General features: G+C 38.9%; 1 protein-coding gene across 2 annotated transcripts in view; it reads left to right on the forward strand.

The window, feature by feature from the left end:
* The window catches only part of INPP5F (inositol polyphosphate-5-phosphatase F), a 40141-nt gene extending 25950 nt beyond the window's left edge, over nt 1-14191 (forward strand). For both annotated transcript variants that reach the window (XM_083441280.1, XM_083441281.1), the window contains exons 8-20: nt 805-984; nt 2073-2140; nt 2976-3100; nt 3706-3783; nt 5717-5837; nt 6201-6329; nt 7617-7734; nt 8281-8479; nt 9355-9426; nt 9566-9639; nt 10085-10213; nt 10957-11044; nt 11506-14191. In XM_083441280.1, the coding sequence (XP_083297406.1) occupies nt 805-984; nt 2073-2140; nt 2976-3100; nt 3706-3783; nt 5717-5837; nt 6201-6329; nt 7617-7734; nt 8281-8479; nt 9355-9426; nt 9566-9639; nt 10085-10213; nt 10957-11044; nt 11506-12667 (2543 nt within the window). In that variant the 3' untranslated portion in view covers nt 12668-14191. The remainder of the gene's footprint in view (nt 1-804; nt 985-2072; nt 2141-2975; nt 3101-3705; nt 3784-5716; nt 5838-6200; nt 6330-7616; nt 7735-8280; nt 8480-9354; nt 9427-9565; nt 9640-10084; nt 10214-10956; nt 11045-11505) is intronic.
* The last annotated feature ends 1245 nt before the right edge of the window (nt 14192-15436 follow it).

Consider the following 15436-nt stretch of genomic DNA (forward strand, 5'->3'; position numbering starts at 1 on the left):
ATGTGGACATCCGTATTAACTTAACAAAGCTATTGGCTTGGATCCTAAAGTTATCAACAATTATTTAATATGCAGAAACATATACATTTCTAATTGAATTCTCTTACTGATAACCTGTGTGGCTGGCAAGAATAACTTATCCAACTGCTTTGCAGGGCTTGCCATCGCCATATAAATCAGAAATGGTAATAAACACTGAGGGTGGAATTCATCATCATACTCTTCCAGTTGTTCCATCTGTGCAAGCATTGCCAGACAGAACAATCCTTCCTCTGTCCCACTGCATGCTATTCTGGGGGTTCCCTCCCATGAGCCAATTTCAAGGTATGAAGGGGGAGGAGTCGGGGGGAAGCCCCATTGTTCAGGTGGAAGTCCTTGCACATGACTTCTGCTGGTGGGGTTTGCTAGGTGAATCCCACCTTGAATATATGCCACACCCCTGCCCCCCCAAAGGAATTAGTTTTCATAGCCCTGTGTATTCATTGTGAGGAAAATAAGCTGTTTTTAAAATAAAACTGGCTACATAAAATAAAATACATAAAATAAATAAACTACATAAGATTCACTGTAGTCTTCTGAATTTACAAATTGATTTCAGCCATCTAATTCCCCCCACCCCCAAATATCTGCCGTAGGACTAATTTAATCTACTGATACCAGTTTGACTTTTGATTTGACATTTTTGATCTCTTCATTCTTTTGCTATAACGGAGTAGCATTTAACAGCTGGAAATTACTCTAGCAAATACTATTCATAGGCTTGCTATATCCTTCCTGAGAATTCTTTGTTGTTGTTTTTTAAAGGAATGCGTTACAAACGGAGAGGCGTTGATAAAAATGGGAATGTGGCAAATTATGTGGAGACAGAACAATTGATTCACGTCCATAACCACACCCTCTCTTTCGTTCAGACGAGAGGTTCAGTGCCTGTGTTCTGGAGTCAGGTTGGTTACAGATACAATCCCCGGCCACGACTGGACAAATGTAAGCGTTGGTACCTTATGAGTGATTTATGCTCTTACTACAGCGTTTGATAGACTTAAATATTTATAGCTATGTTTCAGGTCGTAGTAAAGGTAGTCACTTTTGTCCCTTCACTTGTACCTGGAGTATTGTCATTGCTGTTATCTCCATACTCCAGGATATAGCAAGCTGCTGCTCGAATTATTTGACACTCAATTGGCAGAGGGACAATTCCCAAAGGGACAAGTGCCACTTGGATGTGTTGTGTGAGCACTGTAAACCAAACTACACAGATGAAACTTTTTTGAGTTCTTAAGGGTGGCAGGGGAACAGTGATGTTCCAGGTACACATAAAGAATGGTATATTAATTTAATAACGTAAACCTACAACCCTTTGTTTGACATCCTTCTATGGAAGCAACCACTCTGCAAACTAAATTTCTGATGGCATCTTGAAACTTGCACAGATCACTTTATATGGAATCAGATCAAAAGCCTGAAAGTCTTGAATGTGGCTGTTAAGTTACATCAGCTGAGAGCATGCTACTTGTAAATCCATAATCAAGTTGAGAATGCCAGAGATTGAACCTGAGTTGTGCTCTACCGCAGAATGTTGCTTTACCACACCTTCCGCATAAAGCACAGTTTTTCAAGCAAAGTAAAGATGAAATTACATTCTTGCATTCACCTGACATTTGAGGAGGATAATACTTAAAATAGTGCCGAGTTTCAGTTTAAGTATTTCCAAATGTATTAGAAAGGTACATCTCCCCAGCAGTTTCTTTTAGTGAATTAGATGCACCTGTTCACCTGGTAGTGAAGATGGTTGGGATAATAGCAAGCTGCAGCGTTAGATGGGATATCAGGCTGCAGTTCTGTCCTGGAGTGGTACTGAACTGGAAGAAAGAGTTCCTATGGAAAAATGTTCTGAAATTCATTTATTCTCCAGAATTGCCCACATTCGTCTCTTAGCGGTAATTTTCTCTTTTCTATGAATTGCTTTCCACAGACTCCTCCATGCATGTAATTCCAACGTGGCTTTGTTTGAATACTTAAAATGTGCCCATTTCATCCCCCAAGCTTCCTTAACAATGTATTTTTTTTTGCAGGTGAAAAAGAAACTGTTCCATATTTCCGTGCACATTTTGAAGAACAGTTGAAAATTTATACAAAACAGGTGGGTTTCCAAATTACTACAAGATCATATATTAAAAGTTTGGAACTATTGTAATGGTGATGTATATCTTTTAACTTATGAAGAATAGAACTAAATGGTTTCATTTCATATTGAAAGCTGTCCCTGTTGATGATGATGATGAAGATGATAATAATAATAATAATTAATAAAATAATAATAAAAATAAATAAATAATAATAATAAATTATTTATACCCCACCCATGTGGTTGGGTTTCACCAGCCACACTGGGCGGCTTCCAACAAAATATTAAAATACAGTAGTCTTTCAAACAGTAAAAGCAGGGCTGCCTTCAGATGTCTTCTAAAAGTCTGGTAGTTGTTTTTTTCTTTGACATCTGGTGGGAGGGCATTCCACAGGGTGGGTGCCACTACTGAGAAGGCCCTCCGCCTGGTTCCCTGTAACTTGGCTTCTTGCAATTCCAACCATTGGAACAACAGTTAAAACCGTATAAGGTGACATGCTTAGGACCAAACAGCAGCTGTATGCCAGAGAGCATCCCAACTATTGTTGCTGCCTTGGCAGGTCTCTGTGCATTTGTGTATGTGAACTCTTTTTATCCTGATCCCGAATATTGGAGAGCTAGGAGAAAAGCAACTTTTCTACTATAATTAGCCCATAATGTTGGATTATATGTAATTAATTGATGGCACTCTAAAGGACACAGTTTCTGAGGGAGCTTCTAGCACTTATTGAGAAAGCACACAGCAGTCACCTATAACTTCTCCTAGACATATTTGCCCCTTGTACATACTTGTTAGATTTCATTTGTCTTATGTACTTGTTTGCATTTTTATTTTGATAACTTTTAACAGATTATCATTAACTTGGTGGACCAAGCTGGACGAGAAAAAATTATTGGTGATTCTTATCTTAAACAAGTTTTAATGTACAACAATCCAAGTCTTACATACGTTTCATTTGACTTCCATGAACACTGGTAAGTCTGTCAAAATGTCTTACAGCAATTTGATACAAAAATGCTAAATCATTCCATTCCATTCCATGTTTCTTGTAAGCTGGTATAGTATGGCAGGTGTTTTCCAGAGCTAAGTTATGCCTCTGTGAATGTTTTCAACATCTTTGTAAACTGTCATTTTGAAATATTGTCTTTATAAAAATGTTTAGGTGAGTATTTCCTTGTATGTGTTCATACATACTGATGTCAGAGAGTGAGTCAAGATTTTGGGCATGTGCATAGCTATTCAAGTTGATTTGTCTGTGACAGATATTAGAAAATGCTTTTTAAAAATCTCCATAAGGATTATTTTTTCCAGATTTCGTTTGATATAAAGTATACAGTACTGCATTCCTCTAAGAGTAAAAATTCAGTGGAACTTTTAATCTTACTCTTCAAACAATGACCTGCACAATTCCTTATCTGCATCTCCCATGGTCGTATTAAATTATGTGTTATTTTTAATACACCTATGTAGAATTGTACTGACCATTATTATATAAGCATCTCTCCGATGAATTTCCATGTTCTTGTGTTGAAAAAAAGAAAAATAAATCAGTAAGTTGTATTTTCTTTGTACCTTTTAGCCGTGGAATGAAGTTTGAAAATGTTCAAACATTGACAGATGCCATTTCGGACATAATCACTGATGTGAAGTGGTGCTGGTTAGTATTAGCATGTTAATTTCACTCTGAAACAGAAAATAAATTTTACACAAATGATTGCATGCCACTTGCCCCCTTGTAATGATACACACGCTGCTTGATAGGGTAGATTATTTTGTCCGGTGATTTACAACTGGCCCAAGATGAGCTTGTATATCCCTCGAAGTACCCAGTGTACACTTTGGCAGTTCTTCTGGGTCGGCTGCTAACTGGGAATGCTTGGTTAGTAGAAGTGGCCAGGGTGCTTTTTACCATCTTATGTTCACAACTGGTGTACAAGTCTATTTGGAGAGGATAAGCCTTTTCTCAGTTATCATTGCACCTAGTAATGCCCAGCCTGGACTATGTTAATGCATTCCATTTGGGCTGCATTTAAATACAGTTTGGAAATCTGGCTGCCCAAGTAATGATGGGGTCAGGTGATCAGATCAAATGGAACCTATATTTCACCAGCTGCTGGTACATTTCTGTCCCATTTGAAAGTGCAGGTCCTAATAACCTTTGAATGGTGTGGAATTAAGTTGCCCACACTTTTCACCAGATGAAGCCTTATTTATGTCTCTGCCAGGAGAAAAATTAAGCTTGAAGGCATATAGGACAGAGATTTTCTCAGTGGTGACCCTACATTTGTGGAACATACTGCCAATTAGAGAATGTCAGGACTCCATTGCTGCAGGCCTGAAGTCTTCTTTGTTCTTTGTCACATTTTCTTAAATGGGCTTTATTGGGCTGCTGAATTAAATAGTTCTTAACCATAATTACTGAACTGGATATTTAGGCATAATTACTGAGGTTGGTTTCATCAGTGGTTATTTTAGTTACTGTTTGGATGTTTTTGTTACTCATGTTATATATCTTATGGGAAGTTTCCTTAGAAGGCTTTTGACTCTTAAAGGCAGCATATAATAGTGTTAATAAAATTAATTAGGAGAGGTTTGGACAGTATTTAAAGCTCAGGTTAATAAAATGATGGCATCTCATCAGTGATAATACAGTTACCTCACACAGAATGGGTAATGTTTAGGTGCCCATTTTGAAGGACAAGAAATTAGTTTCTTGAGAGTAATGTTCTTTGTTTCCCCTGTGACAGGGGTGGGGAAGCTTTTTGGCTCCATGTTCCATATCCTTAACAGGATTTCTGTTTTAAGACAGCAAACACTGCTATTGCAAGCATCGTGGCAATCAAGAGAAACCCTGCTTCTTGCAGATCCACTAAAAGGGGGCTTCTCTAGTGAGCAGTGATATGTCCTGCAGTGCGCCTGTAAGAAGTGCAGCGATACCTGTAAAATACTGGGGGTAGTTTCTCCTCTCCCCTATTCTTCTTCTCATCTCAAGCCACCCTGTCCAGACCATGAGACAGCCTTCCTCAGGAAATAGGAGAGAAGGGGAAAGAAAGCATGCTGTTTGCAAAGGCCTCTGTAACTATGAGAAGAGAAGGAGGAGAGGGCCTAAAGCTGAACATTATTTCGACAGATTTGTGGACATTGATGCAGCAGCAAGAAGATGATTGGAATCCCCTTCGGAACTTGAAATATGGGTACCCCCAACAAAAATTTAAAATTCGGCTTTGTAATTCGGAATTTATGTGATGTGATTTGATTTGATTGGTTAATAAAAATTATTAAAAAAAAAAAAAGCTGATCTAGTCCCCTCAAGCTGGACAAGGGAAAACACAAGAGAACTGAAGGAGCCAGGTACAAGACCAGCAGAATGGAAGAGGGGAGGGAGTTTCAGACAGCTGATGAGCAGGGATTAAATCCCACTACTTTGGCTGTGCAGGCACTCAGACAATGCAGAATTTAATCCTGCCATCCCACCCATCATTCGGATGGGTGGGGGTGGTTTAGGGAAAATGAATTTTTTTCTACACCGTGGGATGTAGGATTTTTTCGCTTTAAGCTTTCTAATATTTTTCTTCTTCACTTTTTGCAAGGGTGGACCAAGCTGGAGTGATTTGTAAGCAGGAAGGGATTTTCCGAGTTAACTGTATGGATTGCCTGGATCGAACCAACGTTGTCCAAGCTGCCGTGGCCCGTATAGTTATGGAACAGCAGGTATTGCAACTTCAGTTTACAAAAACCTTTATTAATGAGAACTATGTGAAATATAGTCAATTAGACTAGTATGGAATGTGTGCATAGTCTATTCATACTTAAATTGCTTCAGAATAATTCTTCTAATGTGAAGCATGATCTTAGTGGAGAACAGTAGTTATTACCCTTGCCATGGTTGCAGAAGTAATAGATGCAAATTCAAATTTTTGTCCGGTGTTTGGAGAACAAGGTTTCAGTGGTTAACAGATGAATGGAATAAACTTGCTTTCTGTAGCTTCAGAAGAAAGATAACAGCCCTATACTCCTAGAGTAAAAAAAGACGAAAGAATGGCACTTAGTAATAACAATAAAATTAAATTCCAGTTGAAGAAGTTGGGTGTGATGCCACCGGAACAACCACTGCCAATGAAATGCAATCGGATCTACCAGATTATATGGGCTAACAATGGTGATGCCATAAGCAGACAATATGCGGGAACAGCAGCTTTAAAGGTAAAAACATTTCACTTCAAGTAAAAATAACTCTTAGGGTAATTCTTTTCAGTTTTGTAAACTGAACTTATAGCAGGAATAGTTTACAAGGTTTATGTAGGAGCTTACTGTTTTGGTTTAACACATCACATCTTTCTTAATGTACAGGACTTCTGCTGACTGAGCTGGTTAGGTGAATCCCGTCCATAGATTTCACTGTTCTACAGTTAATACTATAGATCAGGGGTTCTCAAACTTTCTACCAATGTGGCCAGCTAGAGACAGCTGAAAATTGCTGAGGCCCAGCAGTCAAAAAAACTGCAGTGCAGGGGCAGAGCCTGTCACAAAATAGTGGCAGATTGAGGCAGAGGTTGGAATTAATCAGATGGAAGTTCCAGGCATTTTCTAGCGAGCCAGTCGATCTTTGAAATTGCTAAATTCTTTATTACAGCATTTTTTTTGTAGGAAAAAATTCCATAGCTCAGCTTTCCTCCAGCTAATTACAGGCATTTGCTCTTGAGGTATCATGAGTCAGCCTTCCCGTGTAAGGCAGAATTTGTTGATCCAGAGGGGTCTAAGTAGAAAGGTATTTCCCCTTCCCACCCACACAGGACTCTAAACATATTTTTACCTGTCTCCAGTGATTTATTCTGCTATCCTCCCTTCACATTTAGTTTGCTTGCTATTCACCACCCACCCAGCTGCCTGTCTCATTCAGCCTTTTCCCTGATCTTCTTATGCTTTATTTTCTCCTATAAGAGCTTTCCTCCATTATCCTCTTTTTGCTTTCTAGTTTGTTTAACAGTAATGATGATTGTGATAATAAATCATTAACCTTTTATCTTAAAAGTTTCCTGCAACACCTCTTCTGGCTTTCCCCCTCCCTCAGAAACCTTCCATTCCTCTTCCCCCATCTCTCTTGAACTTCTGTGTCTCCCAAGCAGTGTTACTCAGCATGCGAAGGGTCGCTGATGTTGGCATTGATCCAACCAGCTAGTGGGGTGGGATAGGCAAGTGAGGAGGGATTGTGCAGACTGAAACACTGAGGCCCACCTGAAAGTGATTCCTGGCCCACTTTTTGAGAAACCCCAATACAGATCTCGTGTTTAGAATCTGCAGATATTTCAAATGGTGACTTTTAAATAAGTGCTATTTAAACGTACAGGAGTACTTTAAAAAAAAATTGAGATGTAACTCTGCTTCTGAAAGATGCGTTTCTTAAAGCAGTGGAAAGTTAATGTTACTTAAGATGTCTCTCATATGAATAACCAGTGCATTGAGTATTCAAAGATGTGTTTTGTGCAATAGGGCGACTTCACAAGAACTGGTGAAAGGAAGCTGGCAGGAGTCATGAAAGATGGTGTTAACTCTGCAAATAGATACTACTTAAACCGCTTCAGGGATGCTTATAGGCAGGCAGTCATTGGTAAGATAGTTTCAGTCAATTTCCGTACTGAATAATTGTCTACTATGTATCTGTTGAATTTTCTTTTCATGTTGGTTTCTTTGAAATGTTAAAGATGTTTGGGTCTGTGTTTTCTACTACTAAATAGATCAAAATCTTGTTTTGTGTATTTTTAAAAGTATGAACAAGACTGACTCATTTTAGCTGAGCTTTCTAGAAGTTTTGGCAATAAAACTCTCTCCATTTGTAATCAGTGAATTGTTTTTTTAATACTTCAGTCTTGAATCATGGTGGAAAAGGCAGGGAAGACTCATAGCAAAATCCACTTGTCTCCTAAAGATAATGAAGGCATGCCCCTTGTAACTTGAGCATTGCTTAGCTCTTGCTTAAGAATTAGGTCTTGGTTAAGAATTTCAAAATACCTAAATCCCAAGAGTCAGAGGTATAACTTAATCAAAGCAGTCCATTTAGTAACTTAGCACCAGCTTTATTCCTGTTATGCATTGATATTGTTATACATTCATTATGCATTCAGTGTTTTTTTTGTTTTGTTTTGTGTATGTCTAGATTTAATGCAGGGCATTCCTGTGACAGAGGATCTTTATTCCATATTCACAAAAGAGAAAGAACATGAAGCGCTGCACAAGGAGAACTTGAGAAGTCATCAGGAACTGATTAGCCAGTTATTGCAAAGTTACATGAAGTTACTATTACCAGATGATGAAAAATTCCATGGTGGTTGGGCACTTATTGACTGTGACCCAAGGTATGCAGAATGTTCTATGGTTATATAGATCTTAAAGTACCATGGCATCTTTTACAGTGACCAAATGTGTAATAAGGTGGTGGAGGGATACAGTGGGGACTGGAGAAGAGTTGAGTCTTAAATGTTTTTCAAGTACCGGTAATTAGAGGCCATATTTTCTGATTGTGCTCAACCTCTGGTACATGCCCTCCTAACAACAACAACAGTTTATTATTTATATGCCACCCATCTGACTGGTTTACCTCAGCCACTCTGGGTGATTTCCAACAAATTAAAACACCAAACATTAAAAACTTCCCTGTACAGGGCTGCCTTCAAATGTCTTCTAAAAGCCAGAATGTTGTTTATTTCCTCCGCAAGGTGGGCATAGAAGGCCCTCTGCCTGTTCCCCTGTAACCTCACTTCTTACATTGAGGGAGCTTCTGCTTCTGTCATTATTCTGTATGTTTTGTTTTAAATTGGTTTGCTGCATTTGTTGTTGTATCTTCTGACTTGGAACTCCCCTGGGAACTTGTTTTGAAGGTGGGGAAAAATACCTATAATAAGTGCTGCCATGGTAATATCTAAAACTAGCCATGTGGGTGGTTGGATCATTCAGGATATTACTACACCTATGCTACAACTCCCTGGGAGCGTTACTATGGTACCTCAGAACAGTAATTTACTTTGAAATATACAGCAAAACAAAATTTTGAAGAAGAGAAGGATTTCTCGGTTTTATTGACAGACTATATGAAGCATGGCATTAGTAAACATGGTTGTTGTCATTACTAATGATTGACTCCATACTAGTTGCAGGGTGTAAAAGGCTTCAGAAAAGTGCTGTGAAATTTTCATGTCATCCTGTGTACAATACTCTGTTCATTTTTGTTTAGCCTTGCGGATGCTACTCATAAAGATGTGGATGTCCTCCTTCTGCTTTCTAACTCAGCATACTATGTAGCCTAGTAAGTAAGATTCTTTCTACTTTACACATTGAAAACAAAGATATCAGAACATCTTTGCTACTTTTTTATTGCATTGTAATAGGATTCAGGTGTGATTCAATCCAGATCTAACTCTGGGCATTGATGTCTTTTTGTCTAGTTATGATGATGAAGTAGATAAAGTAAATCAATACCAAAGGCTGAGCCTTGAAGATTTGGAAAGAATAGAAATAGGTAAGACCTCAAAGTTGTTGCATTTTAGCTGTTCTCTCCTCATTTCTTGCCTAAACTTAAGCTATTTGTCACAATCATTGAAAACACATGAATGAATAACAGTCTCTTCTATATGTTGAGCACCCAGGATTTGCTACATTTATATGCCCCCACATGTTGCCAACAATAGCAGTGCAAGAGGCGCAATACAAAAGGCAAAACAAGCAAATCCATTGTACCAACTATGTCCTTATATGTAATGCATTTACATAATAGAAGAGCAGAGGACCATTCTAGGAGGGCAGTTGATCTCAGCTAAGTCAGCAGAGGGTGGTCTCACTGTTATACTTCTCCCAGTGATGTAATAAAGTAGAATGGCTGCTTAGGAAAAGAGCTGAAAGGTTCAGAGGTGTTATTTAGAAAGTTATGTTCTTTATTTCTAAAAACATTCATGCTTTTTGTAAAGGTCCCGAACCAACTCTCTTTGGGAAGCCCAAGTTCTCGTGCATGAGGCTCCATTATAAATACAAAGACACAAGTGGATATTTCCATACTCTTAGAGCAGTGATGCGCAACCCTGAAGAGGATGGAAAAGGTAACACACTTCTACAAAGTTTTTAGAAGAGAGGTAAACCACTTTTCCCAAGTCTGACCACTGCATATAGAAAGTATAACTTAATTATAAGAATTGAGCTGAACAATTGAGTTGAATTAAACAAAATAGGTTCACTGAGAACAAGAAGGAAAGGAAATTGCTATTTTTCAAGAACTTGAGCAGAAAAACTCAACACTCCACATTTCAGAGCCTGGTTTTTTAGTCAATCAGTTGAATTAATCAACATGAATTATAGATGCCAACTCCTTTAAGGCCCAAGCTATGGTGTTCTCCCAGCTTCGCTCCCTTCAATATCTGGGGGAAAAGGAGGAGGAGGGACAGACTGCAGGGTGGAAGAGAAGCTTCCCTTGCATTTATGTTGCTCTCCTTTGCCTCTTTCAGTGACACCCACTCCACCTGCTTTGTATGTGAATGAAGCAGACCTGCATTTAAAGATACATTTAAGATGGAATAATACTTCATCCAGTCAACAACTGGGAATAGTCCTCATTCTTTTATGCTTGTGTTCAGCTATATGGCTGCATTAATGTGCCAGTTGCAGAATGATGGGCGTCTCTCATTTCACATTGCTTTATGCTAAACGGCTCACTTGGCACGTTAAAAGTGAGACCAATAGAAAAGCTTCACCGAAGCATCTACACACTCAGTTTTCACAAAACAGAAGTAGTAAGAGAGAATATGCTCTATTCATGGCTTTAATGGACAAATAACGTGCATTTCAGATACTCTTCAGTGCATTGCGGAGATGCTGCGAATCACAAAACAAGCCATGGGGTTAGATGTAGCTATTATTGAGAAGAAACTGGAGAGGTGAGTTAATACTCTTCCCTTGGGGAGTCCCAAATCTCTTGAATCATAATACTTGTACTGGTTGCTTAAAGCAGCTGTCTACTGACAATTAGTAACTAAGAGCTTATCTGCACATGCATACAAGTATTACAGCACCCATCTACAAGTTTTTAATACTGTGCCCCTCGGGAGAGGGGTGTGTCATTAGGTTTTTTTTTAAAAAAACACACGTGCTGAATGAGGTTGGGGGAGCAAGTCCACAAGGAGTGTTCTCTCTTCAAGGGGCTTTGGGTGCAGGGAAGGAAGATGAGGGTCAATGCCTAGCTATCTAGGAGAAAAGTATGCAGAAGCTAGTGCTGTATTTATGTCTCACTAAACAAAAAAATATTCATTAGAACGTGTCTGAATATTAAGCAATGTGTTGAAAGTATATCTGAATGTACGTTTATCAGAGGAAGTTACGGATCTTCTTAATTCTGCAGGAAAAGCAGCAAACCCCATGAGGACATCATTGGTATTAGATCCCAAAACAGAGGCTCCCTAGCCCAAGGAAAAAACTACTTAATGAGCAAGTTCTCATCTCTTAATCAGAAAGTGAAGCAAACCAAATCCAATGTAAACATGAGCAACCTGAGAAAGTTGGGGAACTTTACGAAGCCTGAAATGAAAGTCAACTTCTTAAAGCCGAACTTGAAAGTGAATCTTTGGAAATCTGACAGTAGTCTTGAAACCATGGAAAATCCCATGGCAGATGCTAAAGCGAACGTAGAATCTGACATTGAGATCTCCTCAGATAATGATTCATTCCATTCTGATGAGTACCTTACAAATTCCAAATCCGATGATGACCAGCAATTCATGGACTCCTTGGAGAACGTGGGACAGATAGATTATGTTCTGCCCAGTTGTGGTATCATCGCCTCTGCTCCTCGGCTAGGCAGTCGGTCCCAGTCTATAAGCAGCACTGACATCAACATTAGCATTCCTGTTCCTTCAGAAATCCACGTGACACACTTTGAAGACCAAACTAACAAGTCTGAATCGGAAGGGAAAGGACCCCAGGAAACTCCTGCCACAGATAATGCTGTAATAGAGTTCACTAAGCCAATTGATGCCTACTGCCACAGATTTGTGCAGGATGCTCAAACTAAGATGACAAGTGTTTCAGAAACAGAGATGCATTCTCAAGAAGCTCAGCAAGAGTTGGATCGCATTAGCAATAATGCTTCTAAGAAAACTGAATCTTGCTTGGGAACAGCTGTTGAGGCTCCTCCCAGACCATCTAAATTGGATGTACCATTTTCAGAGTCAGGATCACAATTCTTAGCAGTAGAAAACACCAATGCTAAGTCTCATAATACTCCAGGCTCCTCATCCAGTGTACTGGAAGCTGGGTCAGGGTTTCATATGACACCTTCACCAGCAGAGAGTAATGGCAGTAGGGCAGTCTCTCCTTTTGCAAAGATTCGCAGCTCTATGGTTCAGGTGGCTAATATTACACAAGCTGGTTTGACCCAAGGAATCAGCTTTGCCGTGGCTAAAGTCCAGAAGAGCCCAGCCGAACCAGAATCCGTAAATGAAATTCAGCAAAATGAACTGAGAGAAATGTTCACGCAGTGTCAGACACGGATAATTCAGATCTAGAGAGCACACGCTTCAGATTTAAGTTGTACATATTGCTAAACAAATGGTTTGTAACGGCCCCTTGAGGGGAGGGGGTGAACCAACTGCCACTAAGTATTGGTATCAAAAAAAATGCCAGTAACTATGTTTACAAAAAGGTTTGGGAGATGCTAATTGGGTTCTGAACGGGTTTCAGAATTATCCTCAGGCAGCTGAGCTGGTGAAGGTAAAACTACTAAACAGGTAGCTCATACACCAGTGGTTGATGTGCATGTTAAGTTTGCGTGATCAATTGCACAGTTATCTTTTGAGACCAGTTTCTATAGGCCTTCTGATTTATGTAGAAGGGGGGTGGTACTGAACACCTGTCAACCTTATTAATCTTGCACTGTACCAGTGAACTATTTTACTCACAGATGACATTCTATTTATTTTTCAGACTAACTTTTTTTATTTATATTTTTAAATTTGTTTTCTTGTCGTTCTAGTTGCATTCCTAAGGGAGGTGGTCTCTGCAGAGGAAGGACTTAAATACCTATGCCTGTGGGGGGTGGTTTACTTTCCTTCATCGATTCCTTGCTTCTTCCTACCTCTGTTAATTTATAACTATGGTATCTAGGAGCAATCAATAAAAGCTTGCAGGGCAGCTGCTGAAAAGGTTTTTTCTTACAACAATAAATAATCTTTTAAAAAAACTTATGGTGTGTCTGCAAGCTATTATGTGTCTTCTGTAGTGAAACTTGACACCCTACTCTTAGGCTGCAGCCTTTTTTTTCTTTTTGAGGAAAAACAAAGGTCTAACTTAAAAAAAAATATGCTGAATGTCAGGTATGTGCTAGTGTGTTCATATGAGGAGACAATTACCTAAATAAGCACGAAAGCACCAAAAAGGACATAATCTAAAACATACTCATCCATAAAATCATACAGCTGATATTTAAAATCCAATTAATGCAAAGTGTTTCGAAACAGTTGTAGTTGTAATCAGTTGTGAGACCAATTCTGGCTTTGTCACAGTACTGGTGGGGAGTGAGGCCGCATCTAAACGTTTTCCCGGGAATCTGATTCCAAAAACCTGATGTGTAAGAAGTAATTTCCTATATAGCTCATTCTGTTATTTCCCGGAGGAGTCTTGTGACTGATGTTCTATAGTAGAATGTAGCAGCAGAAACAACATTGGATTCTGCTAAGCTTCATAGCCTCACTAGTCCTCATTCTAGAGCCAGGGTCTCTGTATGTTAGTACATGTGTACTATAGCTAGACTGCATGTACTGTTCTAAGCAGTTAACGAGTGTCATAATGGTGGTATGATGTCTTTGAATATCTCTGCTATAACAGAAGTGATCATCACCTTAACCTGATTGTCCTTGTCTAATACTTTTGATACTGTTTCCATTTTGTTATTTATTTCTTATTACTGTAATGTGTATTCCTTTTTTTGGAGTGTCTGTATAAATTTGTGGGTATATTTAAAATAATATTGTATTGTTTTAACGTGGGAGACCTATATAAAATATTTTAATAAAAAATACTAATAGTATGCATTTTGGTGTAAGTGTTTGAAATGCTGAGATCCTTTTTAGTTCTTGAGTTGCTGAATATATATATCCTCTCCCCATTGTTGGTCTGAAACTCCGTATTCAGTATATGCCTTTGGTTCGGTGTACACATTATGCTAAATCATGGTTTATGTAGACTATAGTTAAAGTTGAAGCATTTGACAGATGATCACGTAAACTATGCCAGAGAAGACACACAGGCCCCACTTTCTGAACACAATGTGTTCCTAGCAAATCGTTTGCTAGGTGAGTAATAAGCCAATGATTTCCATTATTTCCAATGGGAACATTCCTAATTTGTGATTTGTCTGTTCCCTCCCTCCCTCCCTCCTGTGGTGTCTGCCTGAAATTGCTGCAGCAAATCAGCAAAAGTCAAAGGAAAAACTGATTTGTCTGATCTCTGCTGCTCCACGATTTGTTTTACCTCCCTCTCTTCCTCCGTGGTTTCTGCTGGAAATGGCTGCCACTGACCAGCAAAGTACAAACAAGTAAGGAAATGGGCAAACTCTGGCTGTTTGGATATCTGAATCAGCTGTTTGTGTAGCGAGGTTTGGGTATAATTCTTTGTGTTCAGATAGCTGAGATTTTGAATAAGCATTGTGATAGTAAGAGCAGCACGTCATTAAAGACAGCAATAGCTTGCATATAACAGTAGGTTATGATTAACGTTAACATGGTTTATAAAGCTACAAACCCTGGTATACTAGTGACTTCAGTATAATTCAACCTTTAACGAGTTAAGGTGCTGGGCTGGGTTTGCACTTAACGCTATGCCATGCTTGAATAAACAGTAGTTTTGTGTTATATACATGAACCAGACTTTTGCATTGATTCCTCAGATGTTGTTTGAACAGTCAGTTTATATAGTCCACAGCCCTATTTTAATTCTATTCAGTCTAGGATTTTAAAAAGAAAAAACTTCAGTTTGAAGATGTTTTTATGAAAGTATCTTATCCCATTTCTTTTAAGGTCAGCTGCACTGATTTGCCTAGTCCTCCCAAGAAAAGGCATCATGTATGGTATCCAACCATACTGGTGCTAGATTGCAGGAATGCCCAAACACCTACCATGCATAAATGAAGATTTGCCACTACTTTTGCCTTAAAGGGAGTCTACAAGATTGCAAACATGGAATATCCTCTAGTTAGACATTAGTTCATTATTCATGCATTGATTAAATCTGTAGCTTGTATGTTGTTAGTATTGGCTTCTATTCCACCCCCCCACTTT

This window comes from Podarcis tiliguerta (genome assembly GCF_965153285.1).
Source record: "Podarcis tiliguerta genome assembly, chromosome: 5".
Taxonomy (NCBI): domain Eukaryota; kingdom Metazoa; phylum Chordata; class Lepidosauria; order Squamata; family Lacertidae; genus Podarcis; species Podarcis tiliguerta.